This window comes from Tursiops truncatus, chromosome 18 (genome assembly GCF_011762595.2).
Source record: "Tursiops truncatus isolate mTurTru1 chromosome 18, mTurTru1.mat.Y, whole genome shotgun sequence".
In the NCBI taxonomy this organism is placed as follows: domain Eukaryota; kingdom Metazoa; phylum Chordata; class Mammalia; order Artiodactyla; family Delphinidae; genus Tursiops; species Tursiops truncatus.
In genome coordinates this window covers 63,016,632-63,039,764 of record NC_047051.1, presented here as the reverse complement: position 1 = coordinate 63,039,764, position 23,133 = coordinate 63,016,632, and the positions used below count along the sequence as shown (strand labels likewise).

Below are 23,133 nucleotides of genomic sequence, written 5' to 3'. Positions count from 1 at the left end.
TGAAATGGGCGGGACTGCAGATCTGCAAGTCCCATCACTCCCCGGCCTTTTGGCTAGTTCCCGCCTTTTTTATGGAGACTCAGGAGGATGTTGCTTCAGGTTACGGAAAAATTATTGCCCTCCTCTCCTCCGCGCGCGTGGTGCCATTGCGCATGCGCGGGCGCGCGGAACGGGCCCGAAAGGTTTCCAGGGATGTGTGGGATACGAAAAGGACTAAGAAACACACAACAGCAATGTTTCTGGTGGGGCGAGGAATACTCCAGCAAAGAAAGCCCTACGTGCCCATGTAACGTACTGGACGTTTCCAATTTAATGTCTCAAAAGCACCTAACTGCCCCTGTCCATTTAATGCCTGGCCTCTCGGCACCTTCAACCGACTTTTTCCTCCTAGGTTTCCTGTCTTCTTGAGCTATGCCATCATCCAACAGGCCAGATGAAAATTATAGCGACACCGCCCCCCCCCCCTTACCACCACCCCTCATACCTCTACATCCAATCAATTCAATGAAACAAGTGTATTAGCGCCTCTTCTGGACGGTTAGGTTAGGAAGTGCCAGCCACTATTCTACGCAGGCCACCATCTTACCATTATTTACTTGGCCTATGGCAACTAACCTGGCAACAGTCAATTTTCCCGAAGTGGTTACACACAGTCTATCTCTAGCCTAGTACCACAGAAAGCTTTGGGAAGCGCAGTATGACTGTATCGCTTTCCTTCAAAGTCTCTCAGTTGTCTTAGGACATAACCCAAACTCTTCAGAATATGACTTTCAAGTCTCTCGAATTTGTATCTCTCAACAGTTGATGTCCATCCTTACTGAGCCACTGTCAGTTTGCTAAACACACTCCAAGTTCTCCCCTCTGGGCCTATAGCACTTGCAGATTCCTCCTGCTGGAATACTTCACATATTCTACCATTCAGCCTCCACTTCATCTCCTTTTCCTACTTTACTTTCCCAAGGCACGGTAAGAAGCCTTTCTCAAACCCTCACATCTGTGTTAGATACCCCTGGTACCAGAATCCCTTACTGCCCTACCAGGGCAGTTACCACACTATTTTGTAAATGTCTATTAATTTATCTGAATCCCTTACTATATGGTAAGCTCCAGCTGGTCAGAGACTATGTCTGTCTTGATGAGAGTAGAAGCTCAAAAATCATTTCGTGAATAAATGTATATAAATTATTTTCATTTGACAACAAGCTTTTATTACATATAATCAAGTTCTCACAACAGACCTCATCATTTAGAAAAAGAAATCTTGAGGGAACCTTTCATATATACCCAGCGTTTTCTATATCTCTGGATGACCAGGAATAAACTGGAGATATTAATATATGAGATTTTTATTTATTAAAATATTTATTAAAATATTTTATTTATTTTTAATTATAAAAGTAATTCGTGCAGCTTAGAAAAAAATTCACAGTCAAAAAAGTACGGGGAAAAAAAAGTATGAAGTAAAAATTGAAGTCCTCATTTCCTTCTTTCCCTGCTCATACGGATACCCAAAGGTAACTCCTTGTTAATAGTTTAGGGTGGATCCTTTAAGATGTGCATTTACAAATTACGTGGTGTTTGCAAACCAAAGACAGGAATAAAATTGGTCCTGAAAAAAGTCTGAACATTGGCCTTGAATACTGTGAATATTTCTTCTTCTCTTTCTTCTCTTCATAATCAACTTTGTTTTTCTCTCTCACTGAAGACAGGCTTCTTCTCTCTCTTTTTTTTTTTTTTTTTGCGGTACGCGGGCCTCTCACTGTTGTGGCCTCTCCCGCTGGGAAGCACAGGCTCCGGACACGCAGGCCCAGCGGCCATGGCACACGGGCCCAGTTGCTCCGCGGCATGTGGGATCTTGCCGGACCGGGGCACGAACCCGCGTCCCCTGCATCGGCAGGCGGACTCTCAACCACTGCGCCACCAGGGAAGCCCCCAAAACAGGCTTCTTGATTCCCCGTTTCATTTGAATGAGTATAGCTACCAACAAGTTGCAAATTTTTATAGGTCCTCAGTTCAAGAAGAGCAACCACATCACACTATGCTAAAACCTCAGTCCAATTCCAACTCCTAGGAAGAGGATTCAGTTAGCCTATGGTGAGTCAGATGCACATCCTGTGGTCTGCCTGGGTGGGTCAACTTGGGGAGATGATAAAGGGTAGGGAAGTCTGGTCAGATAGAACAGTAAGTATTCACTACAATATATTTTGGTCCTCATTCCATGTTGGTACATTATTTTTAAAGGCTATATATCAGCCCATTGCATTGAAGAAGTGAGACAATACTAGTAGGCATTTAGATTGTATCCAGTTTTTCATTATAGCAATGAACATACTTTTGTTTTTCTGCAATTATCTATATTATACATCATGAAATTTGGGGATCATAGACTGGTGTGTACATTTGAACTTTTCATTATGTTACCACTTGGCCCCCCAAAATGGTTGTAACAAATGACACATCCACATATACTGGGTATTCCCATTCTTCTTAGACTTCACCAGCACATTATGTGGAAAACAAAAACAAAAAAACAAGATATTTATTCATCTGAATAAACAGTATTTACTGATGGTTTATTCTGTACCTGGCCTGGTCCTGAAGCCTTGGGATTATAGCAGGAAACAAAACAAAGGCCCTACCTTCATGGAACAGTTAACAATAAGCAATTCAACATAAATGTTGAAGATGGCTATGGAGAAAAATAAAGAAGGGTAAAGTGGCTCGGCAGGGCTCGGGTACAGCTTGCTATTTTAACTGGAGTGATCAAGGAGGGACTCTCCACTAGGGTGGCATTCAAGCTGATACCTGAGGGTAAAAACTAGGCAGACATCTGAGGAAAGTGCACCCAAGCCCAAGAAAAGAAGCATGCCTGGGAAATGCAAGGAAGACCAAAGCAGGGCAGGGAGGCTGAGGCAGGGTGGGCAGTAGGGAGAGAACAGTAGGAAAGGATCTAAGGATAGGATCTAGGGAACATCTTTACTACGACTGCAAGCGGCCCGCACTGTCTGTAAATGGTGCCGACGAGAAAGTAAAAGGCCATTTTGCAATTCCAACCTCCCATCTCCACAGTTTGCAAGAAGAGAAGTAAGAGAACTGGAGTTCTCAGCTCAACCGGTGAGTAATCTGTGGAGATCGCTGTAGTTCAAGAATGAAAAGAAGGTAATCATTCCTAACTCCGACCACATGTGTAGCTAAGTAAAGCCTAATCCACGGTGATGTCATTTGCCCCGGAACCTTTAAGACCCTACTTTCCCAGCTACTCCAGTCACTCCAATCCTCCTAGGTATTGGCAGAGAAGAGCTGCGCCTGCGCAGTGGCGCTGCGCGGACCGCACACCCGGAGGCCCCGCCCATCCGTCAGTGGGCGGGGACAAGTCAGCCCGAGCTCCGGAAGCGACCGCTGCCTGCCCCGTTAACGTGTCGGGGGAGGGAGACGCGTCGCAAAAAGTCGTAGTGGAACTTCCCTACGATCTACAAACGTGGCGTTTTACGGTTCCAGTCCCTGCTGAGCTGGGAGATGTCGGCTGCGGGACGGCCCGAGCCCTTGCGTCCTCCCAACGGCTTTGCGAAGCGGGTCCTGGTGACCGGGGGTGCTGGTTTCATGTAGGTAACGGCGCCGCTGGCAGAGTAGTGGCTCCCCAGTAAACCCCAACCTTTCCCTGCGTCTCTGCTTGCCCTTGGCAATTTGGGATCAGCTTCGGGGATCTGATTGACAGGGGGAGGGTCTTAACGCACGACTAGGATCATCCCACTTTCTCTCCACTTCCCGGCCTGTGAAAAGACGTGCGTGGCTCCTTTGAAACGACTTCTTTTAAACGCCTCCCAAACTAAGCAGAAGTGCTGTGGTACTGTCCACCTTTCTATCTGGCCCGAGAGGTACCTGTCACTCTTCTGAGTGCGCCCCCTTTGCAGTAAGCTTCTCACCAACTGCTTCAACCCGAGCCAAGGGCCCACGATACACAGGCCTTGGACATATAGGCTCCATGAACCGGTCTTGGGATTATGATAAGGGTTTCATTTATTCAGCAGACTTAAAAAAATCCTCTGTCGGTGTTTTGACCTGTACTAGTCGTTTGAAGCCTCTTTCCCTCTCACACCCATATTTAATCAGCAAGTCTTCTCTCACTCCTTCCGAAGAGACCACTTCTCACCCTTCTCCCCTGTTCTACCCTAGCCCCTGTTAATGTCTGCTTTTGCCTAGACTGCTACTGTAGCCTCCTGATTGGTCACACTGCTTCTACTCTTGTTCCCTTAAAGCCTGTTCTCACGCACAAGTCAGTGTTTATTAAGTAAATAAGTGCGTAATTTCACTCCAAAGATTCCTGTCGGACTTTGAATAAAATGTAAACTCTTTACCATGTCTGGAAGACGCTCAGGTGTCAAAGCTCAAACCGGATCTCCTGTCCTTCCACCTCTTGCTTTTCTGAGCCTCTTGCAGTTCCTGGAACCCAGGAGGCTAGTTTCCCCTATTTTGAGGCCTTTGCACTTGCTTCCTCTTTGCTTAGGCTGTTTGCATCTCTCAGTTCAGATGTTTACACAGAGGTCACCTCCTCCCAGCCTTAGCTGAGCACCCTATCTAAAATAGCCCCTCTCCCAACTAACACACTTATCACTACCTGAAACTATATTGCGTATTTGTGTTTACTTGCTTATTGCCTGCATCCCAACCCTAGGATGTAAACCGAGTGAGGGCAGAGACTGTGGTTCCCTCAACACCTGGAAGAATGCTTCCCTCCCCCATTAGTATATTAGATCACCTCTTCCAATCTGACAGTGGTTTGGAGGAGGGTACCAGGCAAGTTTCACTTAATGAAAAGGGGAGCGTGGGCATAAAAGGGTGGAACAGTGCTGGTCCAGGAAAGGTACGTCCTAGAAAGTTCTGTGAAAGGGCTGTCAAGTACAAACTCTGAATTCATAATTTGTTCCTAGGAGCCCAATGTTTTGGTGTATATGATAAAAATCTGGTGGATCATCTCACTGAGAGATGCCTCTGGCTCCATTTCAGGGTCCTCTAAAACCCTCTGTGCCACTAACTTCAGGATGGTTTCAGCAGTTCTTAGCCTTGGAAACCTAGGTTTACCACTTTACACCACCAAATTCTTATACCAAGAAATAGCAATTGCAATAGGCTACTGTGAACATGGACAACTCCTATGCTCATAACAGCTTAATTTTTACATAGTTTATACCTGCAGTCTCTGAAAAGGCACATTGTCATTTAAGTCCATCTGCAGTGAACACCACCCATTGTATTCATGATACTGCTTTACTACCACGCTCAAAGTATGCATGGACAGCATCATTTGGTTAATTATTTTCTTATACCCAGGACCAGTAAATTCTCTCTTCACCGTAGTGTAAAGGGAGTGTAAGACTTTGTATATCAGTACTGTTGAGAAGATTAATGAAAAGTGTGGATGTGTATATATTCAGCATAGTTATATCATTTCTGTTATCTTGCAACAATTTGAAGGTATCTTTGAATAGTTTCCTAATATTCAACAACTTAGGATAACGTTTGAGAATTTAAGGAAAAGGTTAAATTTTCTGCTAACAAGATACGCTTTTCTCTATAGTGCATCACATGTGATTGTCTCCTTAGTAGAAGATTATCCAAACTATATGATCATAAATCTAGACAAGGTAAGTTTTATAAAAATGAGCTCTGTGTTTAAAAAAAAAAAAAGAGCACTGTGTGCTGATACTTATTTATATTTTAAAAAAGTATTAGAATCCTGTCCTGCTGATATCTTAGTTTTTTATTTAGTCATTTTAGCAGCTTAGGAGCCTATATAGTCATGTGTTCATACAGTTTTAGATCTTACATAAAGTCTTGAAACTTTTAAATTTGTTATGATAGCCCATAACGTAAAGGTTTTAAGTACAGTATTTTTACTAAAAGAAAATCTTCACTCTGAATTCAGTATTTAGTGTAATCTTGTGATTGTTAACCTTTTTTGGCATTGAGATACTCTGATTATTTTATTATATGATTTTATAACTGCCACCTCCTGAAAATTATATATTTATTTTAAAAACTAAAGTGCACGTAAATTAGTTTTGAGAATTTTTCTGTAATAATTGGAAGTTCCCTGGAGATTCTGAAAGCCATGATTGGTAATCACTGTGTTGTTGACTTTGAACACAAGATACAATTAGTTACCTTAATTTTATAAAACATAATAGTAAAAAATATATAGAGACAAAAAATAATCTGTAAGTCTTAATAATTTTTGCCTGCCATAATATCATGGACAGTAATTTTTTCCTCCATCTGTATACACTGATTTACCAACGGTTAACTCAGGAAGAAGCATAATGAGTTACAATATGTGTAACACAGGTGTAATTGTATTCAATCACTAATTCCTTTTCAGTAAGGAATGGTGAACTCTTACAGCCCCCAGTGACTGAAGGCAAATCTGGGCAGGAAAATTTTTTAAAGGAGAGGCTTATAAAAATTAATTTTTTTGTATTTTGAAAAGGTAAAAAATTACATATTTTTGTTTGTTTTTTTTTTTTACTTTTAAGCTATCAGAAACTTCTAAAAACACTGAGAGCAAACACTTTAAGAAGACACGTTTTTGTGTTATGATCAGAAATCTATAGTATTTTAAATAAATTGATATTTTATAGGAAAAGCTGTTATCACTTTTTGTGTTGTTTTTCCCCCATCCTTACTTATTTTAAGCTGGATTACTGTGCAAGCCTGAAGAATCTTGAAACCATTTCTAATAAACAAAATTACAAATTTATACAGGTATGGAAGTATTCTTATAGTTATATAATTATTTTATACTGTGCCTCTTTAGTCATTTAGACATTATATCTTTCTACTTTGTAAACTTGTGTAATATGGGCTTGGAAGCATGCTTATTAAAGACCTTTTTAATTTCCAGTAGTACCATGTGCTATAGAGAATATTACTTGTAGATTGATACTGCATATAAAGCTACATGTTATTTTTGGTGCCTTGGCAGATCTATGAGTAGCTGACTGAAATTCCATGGTGTGTGATTTTTAGGTCCTCAACTAGCCTTCTTCATAAGGCCTTGCTGGTATTTAAAGAGATTGGTAATAAAGTAGGGTATTACGCGGGCCAGTCAGTAGTCAAAAACCCCACCATACAAGCCCATGGTAGTCCAAAGTATAAACCAAGCAGCCAGGTCACGGTACGCGGGCCTCTCACTGTTGTGGCCTCTCCCGTTGCGGAGCACAGGCTCAGCGACCATGGCCCACGGCATGTGGGATCTTCCCGGACCGGGGCACAAACCTATGTCCCCTGCATCGGCAGGCGGACTCTCAACCACTGCGCCACCAGGGAAGCCCTGATTTATGTTTTTTAAAGTGATTCTATAAACTCTCTTTTTAACCACAAATCTTAAAGAATATACTAAGCAAACATTTCATAATTTTTTTCTTCTATCTCAAAGTGTCTCCTTTAGTCACTGAAGAATTGTTGAGAATACGTATTTTTAGAACTAAACGTACATATAACATTAAAAATACTTATAAGTTTACTTAGTTGTGGTGAAATCCATCATTCCAGTTGTTATACTTACTTTGAATATATTTCAATAGTGGTTATCTCAAACTTTTAAAAGTATGTTTAAATTTTTTCCTGTTAACATAGTTACCTTAGGTTGGCAAGAATGTTAAGAAAAAAAGCTGGCACAGTCCACAGAAGTAGTTGGTGCTCAAAAAAATACTGTTTTAGACAATTATTTGCAAAAACATATTTTGAATTGAATATCTGGTATCCTAGGATGCTGAAGAAATACCTCATTATTGTATTTGACCCCTCAGTTGAATTTTCAAGATATTCTCTTTTATACCTGGGGGAGGGGATTAATTTTTTTTCTTATCATGTTTTTGTTCATGAAGTAAAATGGTTATTGTGGTTGGGAGTGCTCAATGAAACTTAGATTTTTCATGTTTGTTTTTTTATATAGGGTGACATATGTGATTCTCACTTCGTGAAACTACTTTTTGAAACAGAGAAAATAGACATAGTACTACATTTTGCTGCACAAACACATGTAGGTAAGCATTGTTTAATGATGGGCAGATGTTTGTTTCCAGTGGCTAACTAGCCAAAATCAAGGTCCAATAATGGGGTTGAACAAGTAGGTACTTAATGTATGTGAAAGAACATATACCATGTTTTACCAGAAAAGCCCATAGTCACTCTGTCATCTAGATACTTGGTGCTATTCAGATCCCTTGTGTTAGTGTAGGGTAAAATGTAACCTTGAATGTTATCTTAAAACTGAGTTTAGCCAAATCCAGAATTAGTGATTACTTCTGGGGAAATGGGCCTTCAGCTATATTTTTATGTTGTTTTTCTTAAGGTGGGTGGTAGATACACAGTTGAACATTATATTGTTATCTGTACTGTTTTGTCCTAAGATATCTTCTAATAATTTGTCTAACATTTTATATTGTGAAATGTAATATATATTCAGAAGAATTTAGAAGTAAGGTTAAATGAATAATGATAATGTGAATACTCATGTAGCCATCACCTAAACAAAAGAATGTTGCCGAACCCTCTTTAGTAGTAGTATTACTACTGCCTTATTACCTGATTTTTAAGTTATAATTTCCCTTGGTGTTCTCTGCAGTTTTACTGTTTCTGTATTTATCTCTAAACAGTATAGGTTAGTTTTGCCTGTTTTTAGATTTTATAAAAATGCATATATAAAATAACATGAAGGGTTTTTGGTCTTGCTTTTTCATCCTTGGAGATTCATCCATGCAGTTGGGTGTAGGTGTAATTCGTTCCTTGTCAGTGACATACAATGTTCCATTCTAAGTATATACCACAATTCCTGTGTCTGTTTTACTCTTGATGGACATTTGGATTGTTTGCACATTGGAGCAATTTTGAACAATACTACCATGAGCATTCTTACACATGCATCTTGGTACACATAAATACACATTTCTCTCAATATATAACTGGAATTGTAAGATCTGCACACTTCAACATGGAGATAATTTCCAACTGTATTCCAAAGCAGTTATACCAGTTTCTTCTCCTGCAGGAGTATATGAGGCCTTCTGTTATTCTAGATCTCACCAAAGCTTAGTTGTGTCAGTCTTTTCCATTTTTGTCAATCTCAGTAGTGTGTAGAGTGGCATCTGATTGTGCTTTTAATTTGTATTTCCCTGATTACTGATGAAGCTGTGTACTTTTTATATGTTTATTAATAATTTCAGTTTCTTCTTTTGTGAAATGCTGTTGAAATCTTTTGCCCATTTTAAAATTTTTAAATCAGTTCTCATTGATTTGTTGGAATATATATATATGTGTGTGTATATATATGTGTGTGTGTGTGTGTGTGTGTGTATACACACACACACTGGATACTAGTCCTTTGTTATGTGTATTATATATATATCTTCTCCCACTCTGTGGCTTATTTTTTCATCTTTTTGCTAGTGTGTTTTGATGAACAGATGTTCTTATATAAATTCTCAGTGAATTTATATATCTTTTATGGTATGCTGAATGCTTTTTGGGTCTTAAGAAATTCTCTTTTACCCCAAGGTCATGAAGATATTCTTCTGTGTTATCTTTGAAAAGCTTTATAGTTTTGCCTTTCACATTTAGATTTGTAATCCATCTGAAACTCATTTTTATATGCAGTATTAGATAAGAGTCCAATTTCATTTTTTTCTATTTGAATGCCAATTGGACCTCTACCACTTATGGGAAAGTTCACCAGTTTCCACTGCTCTGTCATGTATGAAGCATCTATATGAGTATCTGTTTCTCAACTCCCCATTGGTCTTATCTGTCTGTGCCTGTGCTGATCACACAGTATATTGACTAATGTAGTGTTTTCATATCTGGTAGAACAAATCCTTTTACTTGGTTAACGATAAAGTGGTTTTCCTTCCAACAATTTATGAGGTGCTTACCAGTACTTCCTGTTGTCAATCTTTGGTGCTTTTATTATATTTTTCCCTGATTATGAATGATGTTAAAAACCTTTGCATTTGTTTACTGGATTATCCTCCTCCCTTTCCTATTTGTATATCTCTTTAGAAGGTTTCTGTGTAAGTCTGTTTACCATTTTCAAGTGGGTTGTCAGTTTTTTCCTTACAGATTTTTATAAGTCCTTTATATATTCTGAATTCAAACCTTTTCCACTACCTTTTTTCCAATCTGTGATTTGCCTTTTCCCTTCCTTTCTATTTTATTTTATCTCATCTCATCTCACCCCCCCTCAACTCACGTCACGTCACCTCACCTCACCTCAGCTGCATTGTGCGATATGGGTTCCCCAACCAGGGATTGAACCCAGGCCTTTGGCAGTGAGAGTGCTAAGTCCTAACCAGCAGACTGCCAGGAATTTCCCTGCCTTTTCACTTTCTTAATGATTTCTTTTGATGATTTGAAATTCTTCATTTCAGTGTAGTCCAGTTTATCAGCCTTTTCCTTTACGGTCAGTGCTGTTTGCGTTCTGTGTTAGAACTCTTTTCCTACCTCCAAGGTCATGCAGATATTCTCTTATATTCTCTTCATAAAAGTTATTGTTTTGCCTTCTACATTCAGATATTTTCCCTATATGAATATCAGTTTGACCCAGCACCATTTATTGAAAGAATCAACCTTTCCCCATTGCCACCTTTGTTGGAGACCAAGTACCCATATATGCATGGTTCTGTTTCTGGGCTCCTGTTCTGTTCCATTGGTCTTTGTCTATCCTTATGCCATGACCACACTGTAATTACTGTAACTTTATAATAATTCTTGATACCAGCAAAGCAAACCCTCCTACCTTTTAGTTCCAAAATTTTTTAAAATTTAAGAGCATTTTAAATTTTAGATGTATCATTTCTTTTTTGAATTAAAAAAAAGTATTTCCTGCAATATAGCACTGATAGTTTTCTAGGTTCTAAGAATTCACATGTACTATGTAATTTGTGTTTAAAGAAATCATAAGTAGCAATGCACCTTATGTTATTTTTAACACCATTGCAGTTGTGGTGAATGAAGAAACGTGAATAGAGCTTTCCTTAAGCCTGAGTCTACTGTTTAATATTTGCTTTGTCCCTTGAGTGGAATTCTTCTAGCTTTTTCTTCTTTTTTTTTAGATCTTTCATTTGTCCGTGCCTTTGAGTTTACATATGTTAATGTTTATGGCACTCACGTTTTGCTAAGTGCTGCTCATGAAGCCAGAGTGGAGAAATTTATTTATGTCAGCACAGATGAGGTCTATGGAGGCAGTCTTGATAAGGTGAGCTTAGAAAATGACTGTTTCAGACTTCCCTGGTGGCGCAGTGGTTAGGAGTCCGCCTGCCAATGTAGGGGACATGGGTTCGAGCCCTGGTCCAGCAAGATCCCACATGCCGCAGAGCAGCTAAGCCCGTGTGCCACAACTACTGAGCCCATGCGCCACAACTACTTTTTTTTTTAAATAACTTTTAATATTTATTTATTTATTTATTTATGGCTGCATTGGGTCTTTGTTGCTGCACACGGACTTTCTCTAGTTGTGGCGAGCGGGGGCTACTGTTCATTGCGGTGCGCAGGCTTCTCATTGCAGTGGCTTTTCTTGTTGTAGAGCACGGGCTCTAGGCGCGTGGGCGTCAGTAGTTGCAGCACGTGGGCTCAGTAGTTGTGGCTCACGGACTCTAGAGCACAGGCTCAGTAACTGCAGAGCATGGACTTAGTTGCTCCGCAGCATGTGGGATCTTCCCAGACCAGGGCTCAAACCCATGTCCCCTGCATTGGCAGGAGGATTCTTAACCACTGAGCCACTAGGGAAGCCCAGTGCCACAACTACTGAAGCCTGCGCACCTAGAGCCCTTGCTCTGCAACAAGAGAAGCCACCGCAATGAGATGCCTGCGCACCACAATGAAGAGTAGCCCCCGCTCACCGCAACTAGAGAAAGCCCGCGCGCAGCAACAAAGACCCAACGCAGCCAAAAATAAATAAAATAAATAAAACAGATATTATAAAAAGAAAATGACTGTTTCACCTACTTACCCCATACCACCATACAAACCTGTCTTATGAAAGCCTACTCTGGACTTTTTTCATCTTCTGATTATACACACTTACGGGATTCCCCAGAATATTATTCCGTTGTGTCTTCTGTTCAAATCAAATAGTACCACCCCAAATGGGGAACGACAGCCTAGTCTGGTACAGATTTATATATGTAATTTGACCGACATATTTTGCAAGCGAGCAGCAGCTTTTCCCTGATCACCCAGTCTTACATCATGAATGTCATTCCCATGGGCCAAAGCATGTGTAAATTACGCTGCAGCATAAGGCCTGTCTCCCTTCTCTTCCACTCAGCAAAGCATATTGTACTGTCAAGGAGTGAGTGTGAAATTGTTGTAGAAACTGGAATCTGTTCTCCTTTGTTAATCATTTGTAAACATTATACTTTTTATGCAAAGAGAGGCTCCATTCTCCAGTCTGTATTTTTCATAGTCAGTGTTTACAATGACCTCATTTTGTTTTGTTTTATTTTTTAAATGCATTTATTTACCAAAACATGTACATAGTGGGAAAAAAACCAAGTAGTTTGAAAAGACTTATAATGAGTAAAAGCAGACCCTGACCACTTCTCCTCAGTGCCCAATCCCACTTCTGAGGAACAACCATTTGCAAACTCTCTTTGCAGTTTTTATCAGGTAAGCTTGTACTCCTGTCAGCCTACATCAGATCTGACACAGTAGCCAGAATGCTTTTAAAAATATAAGTCAGATCATGATATTACTGTCATCAAAACCCATCAGTGTTTTGACAGTGGCCTTCAAGGTTCCACATGCTCTGGCCTCTGGCTTTCAGACCTCGTCTCACATTTCTCTTCCCTCACACTAGCCTCCTTGTAGTTCCATTGGACACAGTCTGTCTCAGGGCCTTTGCACTTGCTGTTCTGTCTGCCTGCCTTACAGGGTTGTTATGAACTTTAAAGAAGTTACTGCATGTAAAGTGCTTAGAAAAATGCCAGGCACATAGTTGGGTTTCAATAAATTTTTTTTTTTTTTTTTGGCTGCGTTGGGTCTTTGTTGCTCTGCGGGCTTTCTCTAGTTGCGGCGAGTGGGGGCTACTCTTCCTTGCGGTACGTGGGCTTCTCACTGCGATGGCTTCTCTTGTTGCGGAGCGTGGGCTCTAGGTGCGCAGGCCTCAGTAGTTGCAGCGCGTGCGCTCAGTAGTTGTGGCTCGCGGGATCTAGAGCGCAGGCTCAGTAGTCATGGCGCACTGGCTTAGTTGCTCCACGACATGTGGGATCTTCCTGGACCGGGGATCGAACCCGTATCCCCTGCATTGGCAGGATTCTTAACCACTGCACCACCAGGGACGTCCTCAATAAATGTTTTTTAAATGTACTGATTTACATTTCAAGTTTGTAATATGTTCTCCGATTTTTCTACTTAGAAAGTATACCTTATACTTATTTTTTAATATGTCTTTTTAAAATTAGGAATTTGATGAATCTTCTCCCAAACAACCTACAAATCCTTATGCATCATCTAAAGCAGCTGCTGAGTGTTTTGTACAGTCTTACTGGGAACGATACAGGGTAAGAACTGACCTCAGAAACTCTAGAATCATTTTTCTTTGGACTTAGGTGTTAAAACTCCAAGTTAGCATTAGCAACATTTCATTTTTAGGATGGCAGACATAGATTAAGAAAAGTTATATATTAAGGAATTTTAAAAACTGATTTCCAATATTGTGTGGACAAAGCAGGGACCTGCTTCTTCTTATCCAGTTCATCATTTAAAGGAATAATTTATGTATATATTTTTTTCTGCTTCACTAATAGGTAGAGTGTTACAGCTAGAGTGAAAAGCCCTGTTGGAATGTCCTGATTCCCAGGAGTCCTCTGAGTGAAGGAAGACAGTGGGAGGGCAGATTCCCTTACCAGCCACTGCTCCTCTCGGCCCCTCATGAAAGGGAGATAGATTTACCCCAGTGGCTGTGTCAGTGTCCGTGCAGGAGCCTTGCCCACTATGAATCATCAGCTGGAACCCCTGCACTTGGCTTCCCACTGATCTTCCAGAGTTATTAGGGACTGGGTCAGAAAGGCGAACCAAGGGATTGCTTCAGCTTCTCTAGCCTTTTGTGTTCCAGTAGCACTGGTCTTTTCCCTCCACGGATGCTCTTTTTATTTGTAAGGGTTGGTCCAACAGAGAAAGCCAACTTGAAGTTTAACATCTCAGGTGGTCTCTGAAAGAATCAGGTAGAAATGTCCTTAATTTCCTGCTATCAGACCTACAAACCCGCCTCCATCTGTATTCATCCTTCCCTTGTCTCAGTGAAGACACTATTCCTCTTCTTCCTTTTGGAACCTCTGCCTTTATCTGAATCCCGTCCTCTCCTGTCTTTTCAGGAACCTTACATTAGAAAAAAAATCCCTTTGCTTCTGTCCTTAAGGTGTGTGGAATTATTCAGTCAAAAGTGCCCATATGTTAAAACTGCTTATCTTTAGATAATCATTATTATTGGACCCTTCCATTACCTTCATGTCGAACTCTCTTTAAGTTTCCAGTTGTCATCACACGAAGCAGTAATGTTTATGGACCACATCAATATCCAGAAAAGGTACATTTTACTTTTGAATTCCTGATGTGTTTTAGTGATTGTAACTTCTTATTATTTAAAATAATCCCTCTTCAGTTATTTGTCCAAAGAATTTATGTTGCAATTAAGCGTAATTATAAATACTTTATAGGCCACATGCAAATCTCATCATGTTTAGAGTTTGAAAACTTGAGTTTAAGTCTCAACTTGATACTCAGCAGCTGGGATGACCTTAGGTCTTTTGAGCATTGTCTTTAAATCGACGGGTAATGATAATACTTAGGAAGGATTTTGAAGAGTCCAGTGAGATGATGTATGTGAAAATGCCTTGTACTTTGCAGGATTCTAAAACACTATAGAGTACTCCCATCACTACTGTCACACCAGTGAAGACTCCTTCCTAGTATGCAGTCAGACCATATGTCAGGCTGTACAGAAACGTAGATACTAGTTAGAGAGTGATGCAGGAAGCTTGTACATAAACTTGTCTTAAAGGCAGCCGATTAGCTGTTCCCCAACTCCTCTGTATTGTTGCAGGCCTGAATGTCATCCAGAAAGTAGTTTAGCAAATAAAGAAATGTAGTTAAAAGGCGGAAAATGTGTGTGGTTGATTCTGTATCATTAAGCCCAATGTTAAGTAACTACTAGTCTCACTGCCTAAATTTACTTATTTATTTATTTATTAAAATTTGTATTGGAGTATAGTTGATTTACAATGTTGTGTCAGTTTCAGGTGTACAGCAGAGTGAATCAGTTATACATATATCTCACTGCCTAAATTTAGAGCTGGGTTTTCTCACTTCTTAGCCGCTGGTTGCCTTGATCTGTCTGCCCAAAGGAAAGGGCCAGATCGTGATCTGCTGATATTAATATATATTTGGCTTAATTTTTTAACACTTATTATAAATTTAATAATTTCTTATCTCACCATGTTTGACACAAATTTTCTTTGAATCCAGTGGCACTGGAATTACTTTTTATTAATTTCACAAGCACTTATTGAATAAGTACTGTATGTAAAGTAAAAAGTATATGATTCCTGCTCGTATGAAATCAACACAGAAGTGAGCTTGCAGTGACAGAAAACTGTTCAGGAAGATTTCTTCTGAACTGTTTCACTATTTATATCATTTTATCTTCATTTTTATCTAGCAAATAACTCGTATTTGTGAAATAGGAAATGATCTTACAGTTCTTTTACTTATCAAAATTATAAGAAGTGTTTCTTGAACTCCTGATAAGAATTAGAATTTGCCCATAAGTGTATTTCTTAACAATAATAATCTTTTAATCTTACGATGAGTTCAGGTTTATATTAATGAATGAATTTCCAAAGTCTGAAATGATAATTTAAATATTCTTTTAGGTTATTCCAAAATTTATATCTTTACTTCAACACAACAGGAAATGGTATGTTATTTACCTTTGTACCCATGTTTTTCTGGTATGCTAGAGTATTTAGTGTCAGTGTTTCTTGAAAATCATAAAGTGTTAGAGTTGGAGGCCTTAGGATTTAATGTCCCAACAAACTTAAGAATTCCTTCTACAGTCAGTGTAATAGTTTAAAAAATAATTATAAAGTATAATTCATCTTTATAATTTGATTACTAAGATAATTTTAATTCTTAAATAATCCATCCTAAAACTTTGAGTTATAGCATTAAAATTTGTCATCTATCTTTATATAATTTTACTTTTTCAAAAGATTTAACTGAACTGTAGATAGTCTTCAAAGTGAACTTAAGGTATAAAATTGATGAATAAATATTTCTGCAGGGGTCACTTACATGTTTGCCGCTTTCCTAGTGAGCACCCACAGTGGGTTTGGAGGTCAGTTAAGAATTATGGATAAAATCTGGAAGTCATGAGAATTTGTATTTTCAGTAAGAGATGTCTAGGATCTTCATGGGAATTGCCTTCTCTGGAATTGTACCCAATCATTGCCTTACCCTGGTTTGGGAGAGCTTACTTTTTTTTTACACTTTATGATTCCCTTTCATTTCACCTTTTTAGCTGCATTCATGGATCAGGGCTTCAAACAAGAAACTTCCTTTATGCTACTGATGTAGTAGAAGCATTTCTCACTGTCCTCAAAAAGGGAAAACCCGGTGAAATTTATAACATTGGAACCAATTTTGAAATGTCAGTTCTCCAGCTTGCCAAAGAACTAATACAACTGGTATGTATATATTATAAAAGGGTAGTATTTTCAAAATTGTCACTAAATTAGTGGCAGTAATCACTAATTTTGTCAAAATCAACAATTTACACCTTTGAAAAGTGAACCGGTAAAAAAAGGAACTTCATAATTCCATATGTATGCAGAGATGTGTCATTATTTGAAACTGCATCACTCATTTAGTCGCAGCTTTTCAGGAAAACAATTCCACAACGTTAAATGTGCATACCCATTGTAAGACATTCAATTTCAGTAAATCGAATGTTAAATTGTGTGTCCTAGAATCAAGGAACATTGATATATAGATAATAGTTATGAGTGTTTTTATGTACTAGTGAGCATCGATTATAAATCTCAGGATTCAGTAAAAAGAGCGACTGAATGAATGGAAAAAACTTGTTTTCCTTTACACTACTCACAGAACACTCTGTCCTCCAAACGTGTGAGTTTTCCACGCCCAGCAATTCTCAGACACCAGCTCGGTGGCCTACTATTTAACTCAGTTCTGACATTATCTATCTGGAGATGGTGTCAGATCCCACAGGTTAAGGGCTCAGTCTCACAAGGCTGCCCTCACTTCACATGTCAACCCCAAGACCTGGCTGTCACCTGTGCTTTTGATCAACGAGGTATAAGTCTGAGGTAATTTGCTACAGGGCCTCACAGAACTTAGGAAAACAGTTTACCCACTAGATTACCAGTTTATTACAAAGGATGGAGGAGATGCATAGGGCAAGATCTGAGGGAAAGGGTGTGGAGCTTCCTGCCCTCTCCGGGTGTGCCGCCTTCCCAGCACCTCCGTGTGTTCAGCAGCCTGGAAGCTCTCCTCTTGGGTTTTTATGGAGGCTTCATTAAGTAGCCATGATTGATTGAATCATGGCCACTGATGATTAGTTCCACTTCTGGTCCCCTTCCCCTCCCTGGAGGTGGGGGCAGGGAGGCTGAGTTCCATCTCTCCAATCACGTGGTTGGTTCCCTTGGCAAGCAGTCTTCATCCTTAGGTGCTTTCCAAAAATCACGTATTAACCTGAACTCTGGTGTGGTTGAAAGGAACTTATGAACAGCAAAAGACACCTTTATCTCTCATCACCAGGAAATTCCAAAGGTTTTAGGAACTCTGTGCCAGGAGCAGGGATAAACACCAAATATATATTTCTTATTTTAAATCACAATATCACACTGAGTAATAACCAAAAGCCAAAAAAATTCATTTTCTCCTATAGTTTATATAATGTGTATTCTCTCTGAGCTTCAGATGGAATTCAGGTTATAAAGTATGGAAAGTATTAATAAAATGCTATTCGTCTTAGCTGTCTTCCCCACTTGGAGGAGGTTGTTTTTCTTGTCTTTTGAATCAGTTGTTGAATACCATTTTCTGGTCTCACTTTATAATTTGACTCGAAGGTCTTCTCCATTTTGACAGATCAAAGAGACCAATTCAGAGTCTGAAATGGAAAACTGGGTTGATTATGTTAATGATAGGTGAGTAACAAGTTAAAATATTGGGGAAAGGTTGTGAAATCTTAGGTACTTATAAGATTTTAAAATGTATGGACTTAGCCAGAAAAGTTTACCTTTTTTGAGTTTTCTGCTAGAATGTTTTTTCCTGATAATAAATGTCATAACAATAAACTGTAGCATTATTATTAGCTGTGTGACTTAAAGAAAGTTATTGACCCTTTCCAAGTCTGAGATTTCCTTGAGTGTGAAATAGGGATAATAATATCTTGCCTATGGAAGTATTTTAAAATTTAATTTATAATGTATATAAACTACCAGACCCAGGGCATGGAACATGAGTCCTAACAAGTTTATGTGTATTTATTCATTCATTCATCAAACATTTAGGTATGAGACATTGCATTCATACCTAGATTGTGGTTGAAATGAGAAAAGGGTAAGCCACAGAGAGGGTTAGGCTTCTGGGTTATAGAGGATTTTTAACATATACTTTATTTTACAAATATATAAGTGTGTCAGCAGGGAGAATTTTTTGAGAGAAAATTTGAATTATGGACACACATTATTTCTCTCAATATTTAAATTTGTAAATAGGGAATTTCCTGGTGGTCCAGTGGTTAGGACTCCACGCTTTCACTGCCGAGGGCCTGAGTTCAGTCCCTAGTCTGGGAACGAAGATCCCTCAAGCCATGCAGCAGGGCCAAAAATAAATAAATAAATACATTTGTAAATTTACATCCACAGTATCATTTTAAATCTGTTTTGTTTTCCAAGACCTACCAATGACATGAGATATCCAATGAAATCAGAAAAAATACATGGCTTAGGATGGAGACCTAAAGTGCCGTGGAAAGAAGGAATAAAGAAAACAAGTATGTTATGAGTTGATCGTTTGCGGGAGGGGGAGAATCAGAAAAACTTTAAGGCACAGTAATTTATTTTAGGACGCTACAGACAGCGTTGCGGTGAATCACTTTCACTTTTCAAATTTTTACATTTAATGTATTTCTAACGTTAGTAATTAAGTATCCTGAATTTCATAGGCTAACTTCTGAGTAGGCTTCCTCTGTCTTACTAGCATTTGTCAGATGCCTGTTTCATTGATTCTCAGATGCACATTTTTCACATCCTTGAGAGGTATGTGTTTTACAATCACTAGTGTCTTATTATTTCACCTTTTTTTCTTTCTTACTAATATGTAAAGTAATGGTCCATCTTAAGATCAGGCATCTGAGGTTTGGTGAAATAGAGACAGTTGCCATCTTTGAGCGTCTTGAGTCTTTTTATACTGAAACAAATAGGAAGCAAATTTAGTATGTGCAGAAATAGCCACTAAAATAAGTGTATATATAGTCTGTGCATATATGTTAAATTCTGTTTAGAAATGTACTCAAGAGAAAAGATACCCAAGTGTAGGAAAAAGTCTCAGTTCAGAGCTTGACATATAAAATATTTGTGTTGAATTTGAAAAAGCAAATTCAGGGACTTCCCTGGTGGTCCAGTGGTTAGGACTCCGTGCTTTCACTGCTGTGGGCCCCGGTCAGGAAACTAAGATTTTGTAAGCTGCGCACACAGCGCAGCCAAAAAAAAAAAAAAAAAAGCAAATTCAAAGATAATTTATTATTTTTCAACTAAAAAAACTTTATTAATAGGATAGCAACATAAAATAATTTTACATATTAACAAAAGGAAGTTGACATCATCTCACTGTGCCTATCATGCAGTATTGTGATGTTTACATGAACAAAATACTACACTGTTTTTCCTATGACTTTAAAACCAGTACAAGTGATTTATCTCCCTTTCCCCCTGAATTCCCTAAAATTCGAATGTTTTAATACTTGTACCAGCAAATTCAGTATTGAAGGACTTTTGAAGTTAAAAAGAAAAAAATTGTTGATTTTTAAATCTACGTTTTCAGGTGATGAAATATCTTCTGATTAACATCATTGGTTAGTTCAAAATCAAATTGTTTTCGTCATTAGGCAATCCTTGCCTACACATTAGCTGATGGGCAAGGCTTTTCTTACTTAGCAGGAACTCAGTAAATATTGGTTAACTGATGTTTAGTTTTTTATTTTTGTCTTTTTGTTTTATCAGTTGAGTGGTACAGAGAGAATTTTCACAACTGGAAGAATGCAGAAAAGGCATTAGAACCCTTTCCAGTATAACCACCGTTTGTATAGTCGGGACAGTTTTCAGAGAAAGAAGAAACTTATCCTACCTCAACAAATGATATGAAATCAAGCGACCAAATGAAGTGTCCTCTTTTCATTTGGAATTAGATTATGACTTTTTGTATAAAATTCAAATGTAAAATGCCTCAGTCTTTAGAAGAGGTTCAGTATTAGCATAGGATGTAAATATCAAAATTCTCTCAGAAACCTTTTCTCCTAAAAATTAGGAACCAGTAAGCATAGAAAGACTCTTCTGTAGGTGTGGGCCAGGAAGGAGGAATCTCCTGGTTCTGAGAACAAGGACAGGTAATAGCTCTGGGCAGATGACAGCCTTCGCTGGCATTGAACTCAGCTTCCCATCCTTTCCCACTGCCTAGACAGTCTCTGAAGTTTTTTAGGCAGTATAGGATGAGCCTTTTGCCCTAATTTATCTTTTTAAGGTCTGATGTGCTACAATTGCTTTAAAAATGGAACAAATGGAAGCATATCTAGCACTTTTTTATTCGATAATTTTGTACAAATAAGTTAAATATTTTTTGAAAGAAGGATGTCGTTTTTATATTTTCAAAATTGGTCATTGAACTATGTAAGTAATCTTGTATCAGAGAAATTTTATCATGTATTTACTGTTTAAAATGATTTTATTTATAAAATTATCGATACTTTATTAATGTATTATGTGGCCTTTTTAAAAGTAATGTATGTTTTTGTTTTGCTGTAAAAAATTTTTTTAAATACTTGATTACCATGTATTTTTAGTTCCTCTCTTCCCTAAAGACTTTAAGATGATTTGAAAAGGTAACTGATTGGATATTACATTCAGAAAAGGGAAAGGGTCAAAGACTATGCCCAGCTTTCTGGCCTCAGTGTGTGACTGGTGCCTTGTTTTCTCTGTGGAGTAGGAAGCAAGGTTATTAACTCAGAGGTGGTTGAAGGAGGGCGATAGGAGTGGCATAAGGGCCTGGGAAAAGTGTAGTAAGCAGATTGAAAATTAGTAAGGGGATTTGCCAAACAGGAGTGAAACACAAACTTAGGCCGAACACTGTAATTGCAGAATTCTGCTATGTGTCGAAATAGATTGAGCCAGAGCTGGGCTCAGTGTGAGGCCCAGGGACTAGAGTTGAGTGAGATCGACTGAAATGATGGTCCCCTGGTCTTAGCTGTGTAGGGAAGAAATGCTTCTTGGAGGTAGTCTGTAGCTCTAGAGAAAATGGAGAGGGGAGAGGGCCGAAGGGAGAGGGGGTACGATCTCAGGGAGGCAACTGTAGGAAGTTACAGGCAGAAAATGGGACCAACTGAGAGCAAATAGTCTTTGGTGGAGTTTGGTCATTGAGGGTAGCTGACAAAATAAAAACACTTGTTCTGTGTCATTTGTTCTTGCACATATTTTTGTGATCCTTCAGGCAGTGAAAATACTCTGTATGATAATATGATGATGCCCATATGTCAATTTATATTTATCCAAACCCACAGAATGTATATATAACACCAAGAGTGAACCCTAAGATAAGCTGTGTCCTTGGGGTGATTATGGTATGTCAATTTGGATTCATCCTTGGTTAAAAAAAAAAAAAGCACCGTTCTGGTGAATGATGTTGATAATGAGGGAGACTATGCATATATAGGGACAAGGGAGCACATGAGAAATCTCTGTACCTCCCTCTCAATTTTGTGATAAACCTAAAACTCTAAAAAAATTGTCTTAAAATTAAAAAAAAAAAAAAAGAACAACCTTAGAAAAATCAGCTAAGTTGAAAACTTTTGGTCTCCAAGAGCCCTCTGAAAGCTGCCCTTTCCTCCCTGCTCTATACTCAACTTGCCGCCATCTGCTTCCATTCCGCCTCCGCTGCAAGAGTTATCCCTGTAGTTGCCAGCCTCAGAAACCCTCCTGAGAAATGTCATCTACTCTCATCGCTTTAATTACCATCTTTTTTTTTACTTTTTCCAATTTCAATTCCTTATCTCTAGGCCAGGATCTCTTTTCTGAGCTTCTGATCTCCAGTTTGAAATCAGTTTGATAGGACCTCAAAAATTTAAACATAGAATTACCATATGATCCAGCAATTCTCCTCCTAGGTATATATCCCAAAGAATTGAAAGCCGTATCTCAAACAGGTATACTTGTACACCAGTGTTCATTGCAGCATTATTCACAATAGCCAGGTGGAAAGTACCCGTATGTACATCTACAGATGAATGGATAAATAAGATGTAGTCTATACAAACAGTGGAATAGTATGATTCCACTTGTATGAAGAACCTAGAGTAGGCAAATTCATAGACACAGGAAGGATAATAGAGGTTTACCAGGGCCTGGGGGAGAGGGGCAAAGTGGGGAGTTATTGTTTAATGGGTACAGACTTTCTGTTTGGGATGATGAAAAAGTTCTGAAAGTGGATAATGGTGATGGTTGCACAACACTGAATGCACTTAATGCCACAGAATTGTACACTTAAAAATAGTTAACATGGTACATTTTTAATGTATATTTTAGCATAATAATTTTTAAAAATGTGTACCTAGACCAACAGCATTTTTATCAGTTGCTAGAGCTGCAAGTTCCTGGACTCCATCCCAGACTTAACAGAATCAGAAACTTTGGGGAGAGGGACCAGTGATTCTGATGCACGCTAATGTTTGAGAACCCTGCTCTATAATATGGGGAGATGAAGCCAGAGAGAAATGTGGTGGCCCAGTCATGGATGGCCTTGTCTGCCATGAAAAAAGTGCTTGGACCTCATTCTGCCAGCAAAGAGTTA

The 23,133-nt window shown here is 38.8% G+C and overlaps 1 protein-coding gene across 3 annotated transcripts; it reads left to right on the top strand.

Annotated features, from left to right (window-relative positions):
* The first annotated feature begins 3,420 nt into the window (after positions 1–3,420).
* On the top strand, positions 3,421–21,741 carry TGDS (TDP-glucose 4,6-dehydratase). Of its 3 annotated transcripts, none has more exons than XM_073795349.1 (12): positions 3,421–3,602; positions 5,576–5,642; positions 6,691–6,759; positions 7,952–8,042; positions 11,106–11,248; positions 13,455–13,553; positions 14,519–14,578; positions 15,924–15,967; positions 16,571–16,736; positions 18,160–18,218; positions 18,972–19,069; positions 19,276–20,270. In XM_073795349.1, exons 1-12 carry the CDS (start codon positions 3,517–3,519, stop codon positions 19,299–19,301), a joined length of 1,008 nt encoding a protein of 335 aa, XP_073651450.1. In that variant the 5' UTR covers positions 3,421–3,516; the 3' UTR covers positions 19,302–20,270. The 3 variants fall into 3 exon arrangements, with proteins under 3 accessions (XP_073651450.1, XP_019776709.2, XP_004313346.3); XM_004313298.4 differs by lacking the exon at positions 19,276–20,270 and adding an exon at positions 20,298–21,741 and having other exon boundaries at positions 3,430–3,602; XM_019921150.3 differs by lacking the exons at positions 6,691–6,759; positions 19,276–20,270 and adding an exon at positions 20,298–21,741 and having other exon boundaries at positions 3,428–3,602.
* The last annotated feature ends 1,392 nt before the right edge of the window (positions 21,742–23,133 follow it).

What these genes read in the sequence shown, in the direction of transcription:
- TGDS (XM_004313298.4), top strand. Translation starts at nt 3,517, where the DNA reads ATGTCGGCTGCGGGACGGCCCGAGCCCTTGCGTCCTCCCAACGGCTTT. An exon ending in AAAATTACAAATTTATACAG is followed by an intron (nt 6,760 to 7,951) that starts GTATGGAAGTAT and finishes TTTTTTATATAG; the next exon opens with GGTGACATATGTGATTCTCA. An exon ending in CCAAAGAACTAATACAACTG is followed by an intron (nt 16,737 to 18,159) that starts GTATGTATATAT and finishes CCATTTTGACAG; the next exon opens with ATCAAAGAGACCAATTCAGA.